Source organism: Pomacea canaliculata, linkage group LG2 (assembly GCF_003073045.1).
Source record: "Pomacea canaliculata isolate SZHN2017 linkage group LG2, ASM307304v1, whole genome shotgun sequence".
NCBI lineage: Eukaryota > Metazoa > Mollusca > Gastropoda > Architaenioglossa > Ampullariidae > Pomacea > Pomacea canaliculata.
In genome coordinates, this window is record NC_037591.1 from 14,210,301 (window position 1) to 14,232,323 (window position 22,023).

At 38.3% G+C, this 22,023-nt stretch overlaps 1 protein-coding gene across 2 annotated transcripts; it reads left to right on the forward strand.

The window, feature by feature from the left end:
- Positions 1-2,850: 2,850 nt before the first annotated feature.
- On the forward strand, positions 2,851-13,909 carry LOC112554732 (sperm-associated antigen 16 protein-like). 2 transcript variants are annotated; one of them, XM_025222730.1, is made up of 17 exons: positions 2,851-2,991; positions 3,204-3,281; positions 3,775-3,842; positions 4,522-4,646; positions 5,072-5,209; positions 6,065-6,354; positions 6,651-6,796; positions 8,304-8,431; positions 8,715-8,858; positions 9,437-9,537; positions 9,822-9,906; positions 10,485-10,611; positions 10,885-10,950; positions 11,231-11,357; positions 12,165-12,179; positions 12,842-12,906; positions 13,305-13,909. In XM_025222730.1, the coding sequence occupies exons 1-17, from the start codon at positions 2,952-2,954 to the stop codon at positions 13,413-13,415; spliced, it is 1,854 nt and encodes a 617-aa protein (XP_025078515.1). In that variant the 5' UTR covers positions 2,851-2,951; the 3' UTR covers positions 13,416-13,909. The 2 variants fall into 2 exon arrangements, with proteins under 2 accessions (XP_025078515.1, XP_025078522.1); XM_025222737.1 differs by lacking the exon at positions 12,165-12,179 and having other exon boundaries at positions 2,852-2,991.
- The last annotated feature ends 8,114 nt before the right edge of the window (positions 13,910-22,023 follow it).

Consider the following 22,023-nt stretch of genomic DNA (forward strand, 5'->3'; position numbering starts at 1 on the left):
ATCGCGCGTCTGGGGTTACGACTCTTTAAGAGCCTGTCTCCTTCCATAATTGATTGCATTCTTTCCGACGCAAGATTTGATGGACATGTCTGATATCCCCGACAGTCGCCCAAAACGGCCCAAGACATGGGGCTCTAAGCTAATAGCAATTAGAGCACGACAACGAAGGCGATAATGCAAGGTAGAGAACGTGGACGATTGAGTCGATAACTGCACATGTGAGCTTGTATAAGTGTCCACATAGGTATTTATAGTATCAGAAACCAGAAGTGTTGAATACATACATATATACATACAAGTATCAGAAACCAGAGTGTTGAATACATACATACAGTATATACATACAAGTAGATGTATTTAATAGAATAAAACAGTACACGCCAAAAGGTAAGTAAATACATAATCTTGCCGTCTGCTATAAAAAAGAAGACACTAACAGTCGGTGGCAGACACCATCATTTATGATTGCACCTTACTACCGACTCTGTGTATCTATGCAATGGGAGAGTGGATGTTGTGTCTGTGAGAACACTTACCAAGAAATACAACTGTAAATGGTCTGCGTCAACAGGGAGTGATTATGGCCACGTGTTTCATATCCCGTTGCCTTGCTTTGTAACCTCGACTCTGTGTGTGTGAGAGAGAGAGAAGAGAGAGATCACGAATGTCTGAGGGTGTGTATGTTTGTGTGAGGGAGAGCCTGTTGAACTCTCGAGGGTTCATAGAAAGTAGTGTGTGTTAGAGAGAGAGGGGGAGCGCATAGTGTCATAAATGTCTTTTTTTTTTCCTTTCTCGTGTTTATGTTTTGCAAGGAAAGACTCGATTGTTACCATGTAAAAATAAGGTAGACCACATGTACATGTAAACATGGCAGACAAAAGTTATTATTGCCTCATTAAATGTTTATTGATTCTACTTGTGCTATAAAGCAGCATATCATTTAAAGGACTAGTGAAGGGCAATTTTTTTAATGGCTGGAAAAGGTCGGTGCAATATATTATTTGCAATATATTCAACTTTGCCTATTCATTAAAAAAAGTGTACAAGCTTTTAAAGCATTGACCATTCGCTAAGGACCTGTTTTATTTAGGAGAAATATGAAAATATGGTTTAAAAAAATATAGGAGCCCTCTTATTTTGGACACTGACGATGCGTACAAATTTTCGGAGTAAATTTCTGCCTGATCGAAAGGATTTTTTTGTAATAAAAACAAAGAACTAAGCAAGCAAAATAAACACCAAAATAAATTTCATTCAGGTACATGAATAGTTCATGAACAACAGGTAGATAAATATGTAGATAAATTCATAATTATTAAATAATTCTTTAACAAATATTCAGCTAAATAATAGATAATTAGCAAAAATATTCAGGTACATAAATGTGCCTAAGCATATTAAAGAGCGCTTCTCTCTCTCTCTGAGAAGATGAAATGTGCATAAAACTGAAAAAATAGTTTAAAAAATGACCAGACAAAAATATGGAGAACCCAGTTTTAGAGGTGGCGAGTATCAATAAATCCTTCGACATAAAAAAAAATACATGTATATGAAAATGTGATGTATCGTCCGTCGCTATAGTTACTGCTTATAATTTACCTTCCACATTCATAATCGTGCCGATATAGGGCTCATACCTCGAGAGACTATTTGCATAAACCGAAAAGGGCAGGGGGCAGGGTTAAGACAGAAACTCGTGCAGAAAATAGTTTTGTCTGTCTGTGTGTCTGTCTCGACGCTCTCATCTACGGTCCCCTTTACGCCAGCAGCTCATGTTTGTCGATGGTTGATGCAGCGATCACACTGAACAAAAAGTCTGCTCGATTTCAGGGCTGTACAAACAGCGCTCGACAAAGTCAATTACTTTGAACAGCCACAGCCAGTGAAATGACAAATAACTGATGTCAGTGATTTTTTTTTTCTGTCCTTCCCCGTTGGTTGGCTCCAGCTATCGTTCGTTGGCCCGCTGGCGTTTGCCAGACCTGACGTTCAAATCGGCTTTTAGTCTGACAGCATCTCTTGCAGCATGGCGTCATCACAAAGCCCTCGGTCCAACACCGGGTAGAGGAGGAGGAGGAGGAGGAGGGGGAGGAGGAGGCAGAAAACACAGCAAATTAATAATAATAATAAAGCATATTTACAGAGCACCATTCCCCAACAATAGCCAGGCTCAAAGCTTGATAAATTTCTTCTGCAACTGGAACTTGAGAAGGCTGCATGGGGTGGGAGCAAAGCTTGGATTTAAAAAAAAAATAGGCATCACTTAGACTGCCGTAATATGAACAGCTGCAGCTGGGACAAAACACATTTATGCATACTACACCTTGATTCGCTTGTGTGGCGATAGATGGGAGTGATTTGATTTTGCTTATTTTTTTCGTGGGGTTTTTGTTTGTTTGGTGTGTGTGACTGTTTTGCATTTTCCTGATATTTTGTATTGCATCAAGCGTTTGATATCAGTTTATTTGCTAACACAACAGGGTAATGGTTTTTCAGAGGAAGAATAGAGCCCCTTTTTTTTTTAAAGGCATGGGTAAATGAATGGATTTCGATGGCAGAGGGACCCACAGTATCACAATAACCCCACTGCTCCAAGTTCCAACATGCGTGTCAGCTTCCTTCATGCACAAACTTGTATTATACACACGGCTTGTTGCCTTGTCATGGACCACACCCATTGATGTATCCTTTCTTCATCAAGCTCTGTCGCGACTTTCATGGTTATATGCCTCCTTTGGACCGCTAAAGTCTTCTCATACACGTGTACCTTATTTTTTGGTTGGTATTCTTCTTCAGATTTTATTTTCGATTTTTAACTCTTTCATTCCAGCTGTTACTGGAGAGAAAGACAAATCTAACAAGCAGCTTGGAGTTACCTCCCTATGTGAGCTCGTGTCAGTAGTAAACAATGAGGCGAGTTTAGATCACTGCTTAGCAACTGAGAAAGCAGCATGGCGGCAGTGGAAGAAGCAGATAAATATTATTTAGAACGTATCCTTCATGTTTTACTTCTAACTATAAGGAATACATAAAGTAGCTTCATGTTTTCACCAAAAAATGCTTGTTATCATAAAATTTTATACGTTTTATTTATACTGTCAGTGTTTTTGTCAGAAAATGTTGACTGCACACTTCATCAGTACAAGTGAACGGGATAAAATAATATTTATATGTAGCTCGATTACAGTCCTTAATGTTTCCAGGGGAGGAAGTGATCGATGACAGCTCCGATTATTATAAGTATGAACAAGTCCCAGTGGATGAGGAATTCATACCTGCAGGTGAGTATGACGACTAGATATGTTGCACAAAATTATCCTTTAAATATACATAGCTGATTTTTGAACAAGTTGGACATTGGTCAGTCGATTATAATTTTTCTTTGATTTTTATGCTTTTCTTGTCTATTCATATTCTCAAAATTGTATATTCTATGTTCATCATGAATCATGGTAGCATTAATGTTTATCTTAACAATATAATAATAATAAATGCAAAATTTGTAAAGCGCATGCTCACACTCCTATGGAGCATGCTCTTAGCACTTAAGAACAAGAACGAAACATGGAACAGGAAAACAAACAAATGACATATGAACTATAAAAGAATAAACAACTGTACTAAATGAAGAATAAAATGAAATACAGAAAACACAATTAAAGAGGAACTAAATATATGCAAATGATAAAAAGGCAGCAATTATATATGTATATAACCAAAAATGATGGTTAGATGTAAGCCTAAGGCTGACAGTGTGCATAATTTTTTCCACAGAATTGGATGAGGATCTGGATTTTGCAGTCAGAACAGTGAGAGAAGCTGTTGAGGATGAAGAAGCAGGGGTAAGTATTGTAATTCAGCAGTAGTTTATCAGTTATCATAAGTCCTTGTTATAACATATGGCAATGTCAGCATAATTAATTATATATATAATTAACTATATTATTATTTTATTGCACTAATTATAACAACTAAATTTTTTCACTTCTGCACAATTCTGCAAGTCTCCTGACTAGATAGCGCAAATGTTAGGGGATGGAAATTTTTATGTAAAAAGCAATAATAAGAATTTAAACTGCAGACTTTAAGGAACAGAAGTGGAGATAAGAATAACTCCTTTCACAGAGGTGTGTAAATAGTGATTTATATACCTGTGTGCATGTTTGTGTGTATGAGAGATTATAATAAATAATAATGATAGGATTTATGTAGCACATTTTCCAACATGGAGGCAAGCTGGATGAACTTTACTTGAGACAAGGGGTAGTAAGTAGGTAATGATGCTGTATGACAGAGACAGACATCACAATCAGACAATCATAAATGTACAGTGACCATTGACAGGAACACGAAGGAACTCAGAGATAGGAATAAAGTAGAGAAAGGAATAGTCAAGATAGACAGAGTAGGGTGTTTGTTTGTGACTGAGAGAGAGGAAGTGTATAAGTTTTAAGATGATAACATTTGTATTTGACATAGGGATGTGGAAATTTGAATGACATATTAATTCATCCATTACAGATACAAACATCACAGGCAGTCAAGCCATCTCTTATCCAGAAGCCAGAAGTTGTAGATGACTTTGTGCGCAACTTTCTTGTTCGCATGGGCCTGACAAGGACATTAGACTGCTTTCAAACTGAGTGGTGTGTTCTATAGCCTTTTACAGAAATTGCTTTATGAACAATAGTTTTCAAACATTTTTCTTTGAAAACAATAATCAGCTGTACCAGTCACACTGTGGACGCCTTTGAAAGTAAATATTTGCCTTCATTGCAATAAGCAAAAGATGCTTTACTCAGGGCTTCTGCTAAGGCTAAATTCTTTGGGGTCCCAGGGACCCCTTCTTCAGATTTTTTAAGGGGTCCCTGTTCTTCGCCCAAATTTGAAGGGGACCCCATTGACGAAAACTGAAGGGGTCCTCCGAACTTTTAATGCGTACTGTATGCAATTTTTTGCGTAAGCAGAAGCCCTGCTTTACTTATAGAAGCTTGGGAAAGCACTGTTCATCTAGATTCAAGGCTCAAATTTTTTGTTTTTACAGACAAAATAGTGTGCCATTTTCTTCCAGGTATGAACTCCAGCAACGTGGCCTGCTTCATGAAGAGAACATTGATGTTGTGCCAGATGTCTATAGTCACAACAGCAATCTAGACAGTGAGGTCAAATTTCTAAAGCAGGAAGTTGTCAAGTTCAAGAATGCAGCTTTGTGAGTTTGTTGACAGTATGTATTACAGAGAAAGGGAAGTCCCAAGTGATTAGCACTAAAGTGGCTCAGTACCTGTATGGTATAGCATCCAATGATCCAGCTTTAGAATGGATATTTAACCTCTTAAGGGGTTGGGAACGAAAGGCAGTAAGACAGAAGAGACAGGCCCCATCTTCACTAAAAAGTTGGCCCCAAAAGTAAGTACAGACCATTAACACCTCATTCCACAACAACGAAGATACTTTATGAACCCCCACTAAATTTACTGTTGGTCTCACCAGCATGACTTGTTTTTGTTCTCACCATACCTTCCATCATGGGTTTGTTACACACAGGTAAATGTCAGATGATCAACTAGAGAAGTGAGAGATGCACTACTGAATATAGGACCAAACTCCTAAAGCTGTGCCTCTTCAAGATAATCTTACTTCCTGCATTCTTACATTTAAACTTACATTTAGTTTGCGTTTTTTTAGTGCTAATGTTGAAAATTAAAAAAACATAAACGCAGTGTAAACAGTCCTATGTTGATTTTAGATATCTTACTTCGTTAAAACCATTATGGCAAGCTATCAGTCTGAAGGAAACAAACTGGTGTGCATAAGATGCATGATTAGGATAATATTATTGGGGATTCTGCAATATCTTTTTAAATTACTAAATACAGTTCTACTGAGATTCTGACAAATTAAGTTCTTCCATTTTGCTAGTTTATGATGCAAGAAAGCCCTCTAAGCTGCAGTTAAGTATGCTTTCAGAATATTCAACTTATAACCGACCATAAATTCAAAATAAAATGATAAATTTTAGAATACCACAGGGGTTAAAGTCTTTAATTAAAAGTTGTTGTTTCAGGAAGGCCAAGGAGACATATGTGAAGCTGAGAAAGGAGCGTGACTATCACCGCATGCACCACAAGCGGGTGGTACAGGAGAAGAACAAGCTGATTGATGATATCAAGCGTCTCAAGCGGCACTACATGCAGTATGAACCCACACTCCAACAGCTTAAGACCAAGTACGAAGTAGCCATGAAGGAGAAGATGCTGGTCAGACTGGAGCGGGATCGTGTGGCTGGACAAATTATTGGCTTACAGAACACATTGAAGAGTATGGAACCCACAAAATCTGAGACATTTTCTAAAGGTGAAATACCTGTCTTTTTTTCATAGTTTTTTTTAAATTTTATTGCATATTATAATTTTGTAATAGTTGGTAGTAGATAATGAAAGGTGATAAATCTTATTTCACATTTCGAGACACAAAAAGCATTGCTGGAGTTAGTTTTTAATTTAAACCTAAGAAGTGTCTAGATATTCTACCAAACATAAAGCACTTTTAATTTTTTTTTTTTTTTTGGGTGTCTGGGTGGACTGGGTCCACCCCCTCCTCTTATTTGTTTCTGCTAATGACAAAATAAATTTTAAGTGGTAACTGAACAGGTCATGGTGCACAACCTAGGCAACAATCTATGCAAGGTGAAAAGGTCTTGGGGCCAACACAGCGAGCACTGGTTGAGGCACGGCTGAAGACAGAGAAGAGCAAAGATGTGGTCCAACATCCTGAGCACTTCAAGCGCCACCCAAAAGTAGTTGCATTTTTTATTTTTATTGTTATTTTTATTACCATCATTATTATTATTAAAGATAAATATAATATTAGAAAAAAAACAACCATAAAGCTTAGCTTAGCTCTACATGAATCACATAACAGCAATCCTCCCTCTCTACAGTAAAAGTTTTGGATTAAAGTTCACATGACAAGTCCGCTTTTGAAGCTTCCAACATTAGAAACACAATACACAGTCAGCGTGCCAATAGAATAAAAGAAAAACAAAACCTCAACAGGTTTTACATTAAAATTGTACATTTTTTATTAGTCTGGTCAGGACTTCACCCCTTTAGTTATGGTCAGGACTTTAATACAATGCTGGAGAAAATAGTCAGGTAAATAGACAGCAGGTTTGTAACACCTTCAAGCATGCAATTTTAACAAGAGGTGGGCTAGGGGACAAATGGTCTTTCAGCCTGCGCTCTGTATATTGCATATGCAATGTAGATATCAGAAATTATGAATTAATGGTCAGCAACATAGCAATCGAGTTGCCTAGGAAATGAAAAATTTCAGGTAAGGTAAAGATGAGACCAGTTTGGCAGTCTTTCTGAAGAAATAGTGTTGTAAAAAATCTGTTCAGCCACAGCTGGTGGCCAGAGGCATGATTTGTGTGATAACAGTGGACAAGATAAAGAGAAAAGCATAGGCTGTGTCAAAAAAAAAAAAAAACATGATGGAAATAGGAAGTACAAGCAGTTGAGAAAGACAACAAAAAGAATTTAGGGACAATGTTGGCCCATTAAAGGAAAGTTAAAGCACTTAATAAGAGTAAGATAAGGAAGATTGATGCAATAATGTAGTGAAGCAGTGACAACAGCTATGAAAGCTATAATGACTGATAACACACATGCACTCATCTTTCTCCTTTACACACACACAAACCTGCCCATCCACATATATGCACAGGCACAAACATACACTGCAACATCCAAAAGCCTCAGGGCCATAAAACAGGAGACACTGGTCAAACTCGAGCATAATAGTGTAGCCAGTCTTGTAAGTACACAACGTAATAATAATAATTGTTGAGTTTGTATATTGTGGCACCCCAGCCAAAGCTAGGCTCACTGCGCTTGACAAATGCAGAAACACAAAGCAAAGACGAAAATACTGCTGCTCTTCTCATGAATGTTCAGCAAATGGAAGTGGCCGATTGATAGAGTTTGGATGGGGGATGAAATAAGCATATGAATGAATGATGGAAAAAGGAAAAGGTGGGCAAAGGAAATAAATAACAGGTTATTTGGTTGACTGAATACATTTTTATCATCAAAGATTGCAGCTTTCCCAGAAGAAGGGAAGAAAATTAGAAAGAAGACTATAAGTAAGCACTAATAATTAATATTTATTTATGGAAAGATTTCTTGTGGTAAATCTTCTAAATCCTTATCTACACTGATAGGGGGTCTTACATAGAATTGCAAAACTGTCCTTGCCAAAAGAAACTATGGCTATCAGCATGAACTGCTATAATTCTCCAGGACTCAAAGTTTCCTGAGGACATTGGTGTTAATCCCAGCCTTAACAAGAAAGGATCCAGTGTTATTATAAATACTGGAAATTTCCGCCAAACTGCCTCCTTCCAGGCCCACACTCAGGCTGTCAGTAGGTCAGTAGTTTAGTCACTACACAAATGCAGTAATCTGATTTGATATGTTTTTACTAGTTATTTATTTGTTCCCATTTTAAAAGTGCCAATATTCATAGATACTCAACTTTGAATGCAATGTATAATTTTAATTTTTGCAACTATTCCAGTATTTTTCAGAGAATTGGTAGTAGGCTTGATACAAGTATTGAAGCAAATAATGCTAGAAAACATTAATAGAGATCACTTTCTTGTGGCTGCTTGCTTGGAATAAAGAGTATTCATGTTCAACATATATTTGCAGCTTGGCCCTTCATCCTCATAAACAGATCCTTTGCACCACAAGTGATGACCACACGTGGAAGATCTGGGCTGTTCCTTCCGGGGACCCCATTTTTACAGGCTCAGGTCACACTGAATGGGTGTCAGATTGTGAATTCCACCCCAAGTGAGTGAATCAAAAAATAAAAAAAATATGAAAATGGCTTTTTCAGCATAAAACTCCCTTTTAGTATTTGCTAGTTACAACCCTGGCAGCATGGGAAGCTAGAAAGAATAAGGTCTCAAACACGATAGACCTTGATACCCTCCAATGGATCATGCAATAGGTGAAATGGCTCAATGTATGTTTAATGTATTTTATTTACATTTAATGTATGGGAAAAGCAAGACTACCCAACAAATCTCAATTATGCAAATGATTTTTAGAAAAGCATTAGCTAAAAGAGACTGGAGCTACCTTACCCGCAAAAACTTAGTTTTTAGTTGAAATGAAAATAGGTTGGAAAAGAATAGTAGGTGCCAAAGGAATGCCATATTCTTTCTCCAGTAACTATAAACACTTTAAAAATTGCAGTATGTATAAAGCAAACAGTTGTCACCAGCACTATTTGATGCTAATCTGACAGAACAAGCCAAAAGGTTTTGTATGTTTTACAGAAAGTTATAAAATATAGCAATCATCTGGACTTATAAACAAACTGCAATAGCTATGCTAAAGTAAACTGTGATGTGTTCTGTCTTAAGCGGCTCAACCCTGGCCACAACAAGTGGTGACACTACTGTCAAAATATGGAACTTTGCAGAGTCAGGCTGTACTCATACGTTCACTGACCATACTTCAGCAGGTTTGGGATGTTTTGTGGCCCAGTTTGGTATTTGACTAGTTATAAAAGGTGTCAGGTATATCCAGATGGTAGAAAATGAAAGTGCTCTTTCAACACAACAGGCAGTCACTGGTAATACTGTGTAATATATCCAATAATACATGCTGACAATGAATATAAGAACAGTTTTGAATATATATATGCATACAAACTGGAAGAATCATATTCCAGAATTTCCTCTTCTCTCTATCAGCTTTTGCAGCCTTATCAAAATTTACAATTTTTTTTTTTCCTTTTGTTGACAGTGTGGAGCTGCTCATGGCATTTCTGTGGCGATTTCCTGGCCACATGCTCAATGGATAATACATCAAAAATATGGGATCTGAACAGGTTAAGAACTTATATGTGCTTACAATGAAAGCAAACAATAATAAATACATTTCTGTGCTCATCTTTCATCAGACTTGTTCATTGATCGGTACAACATTGTTATAAGCTCCAAACTTTGCTGTTCACCTCAAGGTGTGAGCAGTTTTGGACAGGTCTCCAAGCTAAGGGAGGCAACTTTGTCTTGCTTGCTCAGAACATGTATTTCACTGATATGTTTAGCTGTTATTTTCAGAGATTCTGGTTTTTTGTTTTTTGTTTTTTGTTTTTTTTTTACTTTACTTGAGACTTTTTGCTTGGTTATTGTAAGGCATCCAAGAGCTTTGTCCTACATTTTAATCAACAACACAAATTAATTATTTTAGTTCACATTGTCTAATGACTCCTTTGCCTTGGGATCCCCTTTTAATTAATTTCTTCTTTGCCTATGTTTGGATCACCTATTACCCCTTCTTTATCTCTGGTTGGATCACCTGTCTATTAGTTAACCCTTTCTTTGACTCTTTTTAGGTGACCTGTCCATTAAGTTTGTGCTGGATTCTGTTCCTTTAATAAAGGATGATTATTCGTCTTGTTTTCAGCCTGAGATGTCGTTATACACTTCGAGGACATGCTGATTCTGTGAACAGTATTGAGTTCTTATACTACTCTAACTTGCTGTTGTCTTGCTCTGCTGACAAAACCTTGTCCATCTGGGATGCACGCACTGTAAGATTCAGGATTGCTTTGTGTCTCTTAAACACAAATACCCATTAAGAAGTTCAAAAGGTACTTCACAAAAAAAAATGCAATTATTCCATTTTGTTATTGGTGGGATTCTTAGTGCCTATTCTTACTCAAATAAGGAACAACTTCTCCATCAATCTTACAGAAAAAATAGTAGTGGGAGACATTTGCAGTTTTCTTGCAGATAGCATAAGGTTGCAAACTCCTCCCCCAGTTTAAATATTTGATATTACTGGGTTTTCTGTCCATTTTCAGGGTCTGTGTGTACAGACATTTTATGGACATATGCATTCTGTCAACCATGCAACGTTCAGTCCAAGGGTAAGTCATTTATTCTTACCTTAAATGCCTTTGTAGTGTACAATAAAGTTTTGCTCAGACATCTCACTTGTCTTTTCGGTGCCTCCCCCTCCTCCCCCCACATACACACTTGCACAAGTTTTAATACTAAAACAGAAATCTACATGGTATAAAAGTCAACTTTTTTTTACCAAGTGTTTCCTAATACAAAGGTAGAAAACAAGTTAATTTGCTTCTCTGGATCAATTCCTTTAATACAGAGGTATAGTAAAGATTTTCTTTCATTATTAAATGTTTTCAGGGTGACACTATCGGGTCTTGCGACTCCTATGGTGTAGTTAAGATATGGGATGTCAGAAAGCTAGCTGTTATGACCAGCCTTAATCTTGGACCACACCCTACTAATGAAGTGGTTTTTAACCCATCAGGTATGTTTCTGTGTGCCTGTTTTGTTCAGTCAGGTTAAAAATGTTCAGTATCACCAAAAGCTTCATGCACTGTCCTATTTACAATTTGCCATGTATGGCTTACACACAAGGTTACAAAAACTCATTTTTAAGCTAAGTACTCAAACATTTATTAAGTGAGATATACACTAACAAAAGGAACCATACTATTGTGTTAGTCAATGTGCTAAAATTATTATGAGTAGAATTATTTTAATGGTGAGTGCTGGTCAGTATGTGCTCTGGATCATTTTTTTCAAGCACATTGTTCCTTCACTATGAGCTAAATGCTGTCAAAAACTAATTTTTAACTAGGTGATGATACATCTATTTCTTAGTGATGCCTACAACATACGGGACCAAGGATGCTAAAAATTATAAGCAGATTTATTTAAATGTCGAGGCCTGGTCAGTGTATATGTACTGGGGTTTTTTCAGGAATGCTGTTGTTAGTTATTAGGTCAGTCTGTTTGAATGCTCATACAATAATAATAATGATCAGAAGAAGGAGGATGAAGTATCAAGAGCACACTATCCCATTCTTTCAATTGCACTTGCTTAACTGTCACTGTAATCATCACGTTGTTCTTGCAAAGATTTTAGTCACCTTGATAATAACACTTCAATGAGGGCAGAGGAAGAATCATATAGCTGCAGATAACAATAGCCACATGATCACAGATACTGGAGTTAGAGAACAACTAGTTCCTGTATTCCATATGCCTGTATACCTGCATCTTTGCTGAGCTGTGCACATGTAACTTTGCATTTTTGTTTCTTCATTGATAGATAACACAGAAGAAGGTCAGGCAACGGATTTTTTTCAAATTTGTTTTTGTTCAGCTTAGAGTCTGTTATACAGCACCAGATCAGCAGATATATGTATTGCTCTGAATTTTGTGAATGTGAATCAGTTGTCAAAATAGGGTTTTTTTTATTGTATGTCCTGAAGTTACATTTTGCATCTTTGATGCTTTTCTCATTTTTGTAATCTATTTTGTTTTCTTGTTTATTATTGTAATAGTAGGCAGTATTTCTATGGTTTATAAGTGAAGCTTGAATGAATGTTTACTTGCATATTTATCCACTTTAAGTCATTGAAAATTACATAATTTATTGACACAGCATTTATACATTAGATATTATTAAAACCACCTTTGGTTGCTGTTTTTTCAAAGCAAGCCATGTAGACAGTAGATATATCAGTGTGTGTGTGTGGGTGCCAGCATAAAATACATACATTGATATGAATCAGTATTTTTATTATAAACATATTTTAAATATGTATACACATAGATGTCACTAATGTCTGTATAAGTGCTAAAATATTCAACAATGCGTATTCAAATGTTTGTTCATCTGCATGAATTTTGTTTTCAAGATGATGACTTACATGATTTTATTTTTCATCTAGCTTTTACTACATAAACATTCCCATCTAAAGTTGCTTTGTGTTTTTGACAAAGGTTTGGTGGTTGCTGTTGCTAGCAATGATGGAACCATCAAGGTGCATGAGATTTCAACTGGGCTGGTAAGCCTTATTTCAACTAAGGCTTTTTGGGTGGTTTTTTTTTTTTGGAGGGAGAGGGAGGAACTACACTTTAAAAATAGAAGGTGAAACTTACTGACATGTTTTTAAACTTATATACAACTTGTCTGATACAGACCTAACCAAAGTTCTTTTGTTTTAATAAGCAGATTTAGTTTACTAATAAGATATTGGTGCTCAAAATCTGAATAAATAGTCCCTTACCATGTACAAATGTTGAAACAGTTGATAAAAGTCTTCAAACACTGACACACATAGTAGGCTTATATAATCATCATTTCTGTTTAGAAATGATAATCTGAATAGCCATTGTCATTAATAATATGTACCTTTCAGCATTAAGTTGGTCAAAGCACTATAAATTAAAAATTTTGTTTCAGACATCTTCCCTTTCTGGCCATGGAGATGCTGTTCAGTGTGTTCTCTTTGAACAAAATGGAGATTTCTTAGTGTCTGGTGGCACTGATAAGACAGTGCGCATCTGGTGCTAAAAAACAACTTTCAGTTAGCCCTACCAAACAGAAATCTTTCCCATACAACCCCTACTTAGTATTCTACTTGGAGCATACACTTCTACAAATATAAATTTTAAGTTAGTCTAACATTTTATTTTTCATGTTCTATCCAAGACATTATCTAAATAAAATTATTAAATGATGTATCTAAAATACTTCTGATGTAAATATGAAACAGAAAAATGTATGTATATATGAGTACAGAGTCGGCATTGGGGAGGATAGGGGGAGACAGCAGGGTTGACCGCCCAAGTCCCCATGCCTGATGGGGGCCCCGCACTAAGAAGTGGGTATGTTGTACTGGCTTCCAAAGGCCCTGCAGTTCTATCTGCTCAAGGCCCTGCATCCCCCTAGTGCCGACTCTGACGAGTAAGAATTAAGTATTCTTAATTTTGTGATAAATTTTGCATAGACATTCTGTGATGCATATTACAATCACTTAAAAGAAATATAAGATATAAAGGGCCTGACATCTTTGTTTTTATTTGTTTGTAACTCATAGACAGATTTCATTTCCCTTGAGATTTTACAATACATTCTTTGTGAGCTGTGTTATCCATTACATAGATACAGCTGAGACTTACAACTTTTTGTCAAACAAGTTTTCAAGATATTAGGGCTGGTATTAGATTATTAAGATAATAGATTAATATTGCATAATACAACCAGCAGAACACTCACAAGCATCATAAAAGCAAATACTTGAATGGTCCATTGCAACTGCAGGATAAACAGAACTTGAAATCAAGTTCAAAGCCATTTTCTTTTATAGTTTCTGTAAAAGTTAATTTTGAATTAACTGGATTATCTTGTACAATCCAGCGTTCTATTCTGCTACTTCCTTCACTTTCATCCTTGCACTTAATGTTTGCCATGCTGTACGTCACTACGTTAGTTTAATTCTTGTATGGTTGACCAGCTGTGAGCTGTATATATAGTTTGTCATGTTGTGTGTTCTCTCTCACACACACACACTCGAAAATGAAAATTCAAGAATTATTTTTATCCGTCTTTCCATGATGTAAATTTTGCATCATTCTTGCTACATTGTCACATATAAGCTAAATGAATTGTTACATAAGCTAAGAGTATGATACAAGATTGGGAGGGGGGAAATATGGAGTTGCCTCCCCTGAATTGAAGCGTTTAAAAGTTGGTGGTAATGTGTAGCCCCAAGGAAACCGCTGATCGATCATGGTTACTCATCTCTTCTCTCTGCCCAGGATCAGCGGTTTCCTTAAGGTTACATATGTTACCACGTTTCTCTAACTTTACACTCACACGCAAGGACGTACACTTTTTTAATTAAATCAGAGTTTTCTGGGGACAGTCGATTGCCTCCTAACGTCGTTGGCCCGCACACCTAGTTTTTTTTTTAATAGTTAAAATCTACAGCTGTCAATAATTTGTTTGATTAGTTTAATAACTTAATTGTTTCGGTGTTCAGGAGTAACCCCAGTGTTGAAAAAATTCGTGGTTATTATAGTAGTTTAAAATTATGTTTTGTGAAGCGGGTTGAATGGGACGAGAGCGATACTTTTCTAATGTATACAATAGTCAATAATCATATTTGTGCGTACATTTATTTGTACATTGTGTCGAGTCTTCTTTAATCACGAGTCTTGCCTGTTATCTACCAGGGTTTGATTCTATCATATTTTCCAGCAACATATCTGTTTTCACGGGTAATTTCCTACAAGTGTTCAAACACGGCCCCTCCCTCTCTGAGCGCTCCTACGTCGGAAACGTCGACCCTGTGAGAGAGCTTTGTCCCCGCCCTAACATTAGGACAGAGCTGCTTTGTCCACCATGAACAAAGTTAACCTTACTTATAAATACACAGACTACACACAAAAATGACCAGTCTACAGCCAAACCTGTCCATGTTATTGGATCGAGGTAAAGAATACATGCCCAACATCCATAAACATGCGGTTAGAGTGGACAAAAACAGAAATATTCAGTCGCCACAACAAAGAGTGAGGCGGTGTGTCGCCAAGGCTACTCTGCATGTCATTTGACGTAAGCGCTTCCTCACCTTGTTGAAATACATTACAGGGTGTGACCGGGCGAGCTTTGATCGTTGCTTACGTCGTCTGCGATTACTTAAATTTAACTGACCCTGTCAACCTAAACATCTTACCATGAATACAAGGCAGCCTGAAAACCCTGTGACAGAAAATCCTTTGTATTCCTAATTACTTTTGTGCCTTTTTTGGTACTTTTTCTTTTACTTTTTTTCTGAACTGTCGGTGATTATCAACTTATATTGCCACTGTGATTTTGGTCTGTTTTATGTTGACTGCTTGAATGTTTAATGTTTTATACTGAATGCTGCATGTATAGTACCTTTTGGAATACGATGTGTTGAAATGTATATATGTTATATGGTGAATGTTGTACAGTCGAACTTCTGTAAGTCGACCTTCGTAAGTCGAAATTCTCTTGAACTCGAATTTTTAACATCAATTGTTTGGTTTCCCATTAAAAGCAATGCATAGTCAACTTCCGTAGCTCGAATCGGCCTAGCCAAAAACTTCCACAACTCGAATAATTTTAAGCCGGTCAGCATTTTGAAACCATTTGAAAATGTCGAAAAGTGTAAAATCGTGTACTCCTCCCCCACCGACCCTGCGCCTCCCATAGTCTCCTCTCTGTATAGGAAACACGCGTGCGACTCAGTCTCCGCAGGATGCCGGAGTGTCTTTAAAACACTGAAAAGAAATGAACATTTGGTTAAAATTAAACGTTCACAGTGAAAACATGTTCTTTTTTTCGACGAACTTCCTTAACTCGAACTTTCTGTAACTCGATTTTTTTTTTTTTTTTTTTCATCGGTCCCTTAAAGCTTCGAGTTAAAGAAGTTGGACTGTATAAATACTGATTTTTGAATACCATATTTTTCCAGGTTTTTCTTGTAAACATTTGCACAAAAGCTACATTATGTTACTTTGTATTGGAGGTGTGATAGTTTTAACATATTTCACTCAAATCATTGGAGGTAGTAGATCTTGTCATGAGCTCAACTCAATAGTATAGATATATTTATAAGTTTTCAACTCCTTCAAAAATTGTCGGAAGAGATCCCACATCACTGCTAGTCAAAGTTCGAGCGGTGTCAAAATCAGGCATTATACTATATAGCATAAGACGAAGAACTTCTCAGAGCCTTTAACTCTATACGCAGTCTCACTAAACCGTAATCGCGAAGGAACAGGTGTGATGTGAGTAAATCTTGGAGAGATTGTCTAGAGTACAGGTAACTGTGAACTCATCGCCTCTTGCCCCTGTAAAATATGTGGCCAGTCTTCTCAAGATGGACGCAACACATGGCAGCTGTCGTTTCTCGAAATTCCTGTTCCTATGACAGCGTACGATGGAATTTTGGACATCGAAACATCGTCTTGAACACACCCAGTGTTGTTACTTCGTTTGTTTTGCGGGCAGTCTGATCCAACCCGTTAAAACAATCTCAGGAAAACAATGCGCTTGGCGAAATTTCTGTCAATGAAAGTTGATATAATGCATCGTGAATGTTTCTTTATTGTGTCTGAATGGGTGTCGGAGATGAAACTCGATCGGTTGCACGTGCCAACTTCTGCCACAAAAAGTTGCGACCGCATTGTCATTTGGCACCATCATCATCCGCTATGCACGGCAAACCATCAGACAGTTGTTTGTCAGCAGAACTGAAGCACCTCTGTCTTTAAAAAGTCTTCATGAACAATCTCAACTGCACTTGACGCTCTTTATGTACTGCCAGGACTTACAGTAAACATCAACACCCACAGGTTTGCAATTTTCTGCTCCCGGACACAGAAGGCAAAGTATGACAGTGTCGTCTCGGCACGAGTGAGAGACGAGGATGCAGACCCGATTCTGCGACTGGTCCTGACATCAAGTGGTCTGACTCCCTTTCCCCTCCAGCCTCTGCTTCCTTTGAACTACGCGAACATACAACAAACATATATTGTGTAGCATCAACAGCTTTACCCCTGCTCTGCGGTGTGTTTGTGTTAGACAGACCTTCCGTCAACTATAGTGTTTACATCATTGCGTGCGACACGATCATGCAGCATCAGTTTCCAAAATAAGTTGAGCCTGCCTGCATGTGTGAACTACGCGCGTGCTTGGTGCTGTTGATGGCTAGTGGAACATTTTACAATATGTACAAAAAGGTCATGGCGCGCCATAATAACTTTGATCCCCTTCTGTACACTTGCAGGTGTGTTAAATTGTCTTGGACCAGAAAATCCAGTTTCCGTGTCTTTCTAGCTGAACCGTCATACATCGCCGCCACAGTCCAGACTGGCTTGCAATAATAATTATGTGAAAAGCCCCTCGACTGTTGCCTTCACAGCATTCATATGTCAGGGAAAGTGTCCACTGTTGACCTGTATAGTGTGCACTCACCAATATATATATCTTCTAAAGCAAGACTTGAAAGAATGCACACCATGACTGTTCCTTTATTATGTCTACATTTGGTCCTGTTCTCCGTTAGCCTCTGGTCGGCATCGTGACCTTCACATGGCAGTGACTCAGAAATATGGAATAACGAAAATACAGTTTGCTCTTCCTGGTCTCTGTAGGGGAAATATACTGGATAATTTTTAAATCGTCAGTTTGAGACATTTTGTTATCATTAGTGTTGATCAATCAAGTCCGCGATGAGTGTGTACAGGTCGGTACGTGACCTACACGTTGGCTTGCGTCACAACCCTAACACAGCACGCACCGCTAGGAACGTTACGACACATGCGCACCACATAGCGCAGCGGCTGTCTGGGGCCCTATGTGGGGACTGTTTACTGCTGATGAAGTAAAGCAGCTAGATTGTTGATTACAGATATGTCGAAGAAGTGGTTTTTCTAGCCTTCTCCTACATACAAATAAAATTCTGCATAGACCCACACTGCATTGTTCCGAAGTTACTTATACTTCTGAGGCAGCACGTATTGATTTAATTTTATAAGCGCAAACACACGATGGCATCTGAACATTAATAAATGTGTCCTTCAAAGGGCCTCAGTAGTAGGATAGCTACATGGTACAACATTACGGGAAAGATAGTACTTATTATTTCAGCTATTATTATAAAAAATATTTATGATGTTTGTCTCATCCCGTGTTTACGATTTCGAGGTTCGTGCCAAAATCATACGTTATTAATCCGAACGCCCAGTATAGTGAATCGTGGCGGAGGCATACATTAACACCGTGTCCAATTATGGACCTAAGTCACAAGAGACAAAATAGTTCCTTTATACCATTATTATTTTTAGTGATCAATACTGTTACTACCTGGATGCTCGTACCCACAATAGAACGCAAATAGCCTTCCCCTGCCCATGAATGTCTGTACCTGGTCTTTGCTACATAGACTAAGTTATTTGTTTTCATTGGTGTTGTGCTACCCTCCCTTCATTCCCACTTCCCGCTCACAAAATAGGTCATCAGATAATGATAAACAACAGACTGCAAAAGTGATGAAAACAAAATAAATACCGTTACAAAAACAAAAATTTATTGCATGTTATATATAAGGCAAACTGGAAACTTTCATTATTCGCATCTTCTTATGATCGGCCGTGCGCTCCCTGAAATTTAATCTTACACACACGGACAGACAGAATTAAATTTAACAAATTTAAGATATGACGACTATTTATACCACCTTGTTCATGACCTATTTGTCGTGAAAGGAAATATCCTTTTTCTAAATAAGTAAAGGCGATCAATTGATTGGTGGAACTGCAGATACTGAATCACACAAGACAGATCAAATGTGAACATAGAATATCTCTACTAGGACGTAGAGAAAGAAAGGAAGATAGAGAGGGGAAAAAAACCCCCTAGAGAGAATGGCAATAACACATCTTTATTAACAGGACTGGCGTTATAAGCAACCCCACCCCCACCCCTTTTTTTACATGTAGTGTAGTGCTCGCCTTGAGAGAGAGAGAGTACATTTGAAAAGTCGGTGTAAAAATAGTAACGATGTGAGCATCGCATGCAGTACTGAGCCATGTAAACAGAAGTCTCCCAATGTGTTGTATGTGTAGGATCGGGAGGCGAGGGGAACCCGTTTGAAGATAATCGTATAGTATCACGTGGCAGAATTTAATAGCTTTTTTCTAATAGAATGTACACGCAAGCACGGACGTGAACTATATATAAGAACAACAAAGATTGGCAGTGGAAACCGAAACACTTCCCGTCTGACACGTTTTCAATTGTTTTCTACGGTCTGTACACAGAAGTGTGTGACTGGGCGTCGTCCCTTCATGATCTAAAGAAGCTTCTCTTACATGCGCCTGTACGAGCTGTGTGACTACTGGGCGTCATCCAGTCACGATAACAGGCAATCCAAAAACGAAACAATGAAAACGCGTCAGCCTTCTGCACCGCCAGCATCTGAAGTCACGTGGCATTTTTTACCAGCTTTTTCGTTATCGTACCTCATCTTCGACACACAATTATATTATGTGTCAATGCCATAGTTTTTCTTTTGGCGCCTGTGGGCCTCTGCAGCACTTATTGTGTTGTTTCACACGAAGTTCACCGTCGCCATACAGTGTGATATGCAAATGTGAAAGGATCTGGTGGTTGTTAGAATTAGGTTACTGACTTATATAAAATGTGGTAGAGGCGGGGGGAGGTAAGGTAAGTGGGTGTGTGCGGTAAGCTGATAGTTTTCCGTGATACACATTCAACAGCAGGCTGATACTAATCCCAGAACAGATGCTGCCTGCAGTCACTGCCGCCCCCTCCACCAACACACCCACGCACTCGTGTGCACACATATACTGGTATCCCCTGTGACAGGTGCACACACGTTCTGGTAATTGTCATCACCAAACAGTGATGTGGTTCGTCGCATGAATGTTTAGCATCTCACTGACATTCACCTTTCATCTCACTGGCATGTCACCTGTCAATATCCCTTCATAACGCCATGCCACTTGTCAGCAGCTTACATCTTCCCAACATGTCGTATGTAAATATATTACTTCTCACCGACATGTCACTATATCTCACCTGTCAGTTGAGTTTCAGACCATACCTCAGTCATCTGGGTGACTCTATAGATTTAGGCACTTAAAAGTTGGTGACTTTAATAAGCCCAAGGCTTATTTCTGAACTGAAATCCCTTTTGATATCCACCATAAGCTGTGAGCTTTTTAACGCTCGAACAGTGCTGTAAGCTCATGGTGACGAAATAACTGCTGTTTTCTCATCCACGGCGGACATCATTTTAAGCACTCGTCAGCAGCAAACTGCCATGCATTTGCAGGTTTCCTTTTGCTTCTTGTAATGATAAAGCTCGAGTCCCAAACGCCGTAGATTTTTTAAAAAGTAAATTTAGTCACCCTTCAGTATTTACAGTAGTATTTTAAAAAAATCAAAAGTCGCCATATATGTCAATGCCGTAGCTTTTACTGGCAGTACCTCATATATATATATAGCGTGCTTTTTCATAAACTCTTGCATCAATTAGAGCTATATAGTGCAGTCCGCCGTCATAAAGGTTGCGATGATATCTGCATCATCTCAAAGAAGACACGGGAAAGTTGACGATCATAATGCGATAATTTTCTGCGAGTTTTTAATAGCAATAGCCACACTTCTATTATTCGGGAAAAGTAGCGCAGTTTGGTGTGACGTCTGTGTGTGTGTAGCGCAAGTAAGTGTCCATAGATATACTAAACAGAGCCACTCATAAATGTCATGTGACAGTTCTGAAAGGCGCACAAGTGCTGACAGTAGCATACCTCACTGACCTGCAGTATTTTGATCACGTCTTTGCCATCATAACGCTCATGCATGGTTCATTAAAACTTTCATTGTGTGTTGGCTAAAGCGAGTATCTTAAGCCTTTCCCTGGCTTCTGTATAAATGACCATTCTAGAGTCTTTCTGAACAAGGTCTGACCCCTAACTTTCACACGCAGATGCCACTGTTTCGATTTGCTTCCGTACGCGGTGCGTTACCAAGCGGAGGGGTGGAGGAAGGAGAGAGAGAGAGAAAAAAACCAAAAACAACTTGGACAGCGGGCGAGTTTACGTAAGCTGAAAAGATAGGAAAGTAGGGCATCCACGATTTCGTCTTCTACTGTGCTTTCAGCAACACCATAAATCTATCGCTGTTACTCTCCCCTCCCCCAAACCTTTTTTTTTTTCAACTCCTTTGGAGGAAACGCCACCGACCCTCCCCAAAAGACACACACACACTATACCCCTTTCTTGACTTACAGTACATTGTCGGGTTTTAGCTCCCGATTTTTCAGATTTCTCGCATTGTGTCACAATCTGCAAACTCGCTTGTTTTCATCAAAACCTCAACAACCAAAAAAAAAAAAAAAAAAACAACAACAAACAAAAACCAAAACAACCAGTTGGTGAACTTGTGAAAAAGAGTTCACGTCCTTGACACTGCATGACCTCACCCCACCTCTTTCTCGTAGCAGTGCCGCCATCACCGCGGAAAGTCACCTACCACCTGCCTGTCCCAAGAAAACTCGATGCTCCTAGATCCCCCACCCCAACCCGCTCGTCTGCGTGCAGTACACGCCAAGATGTGA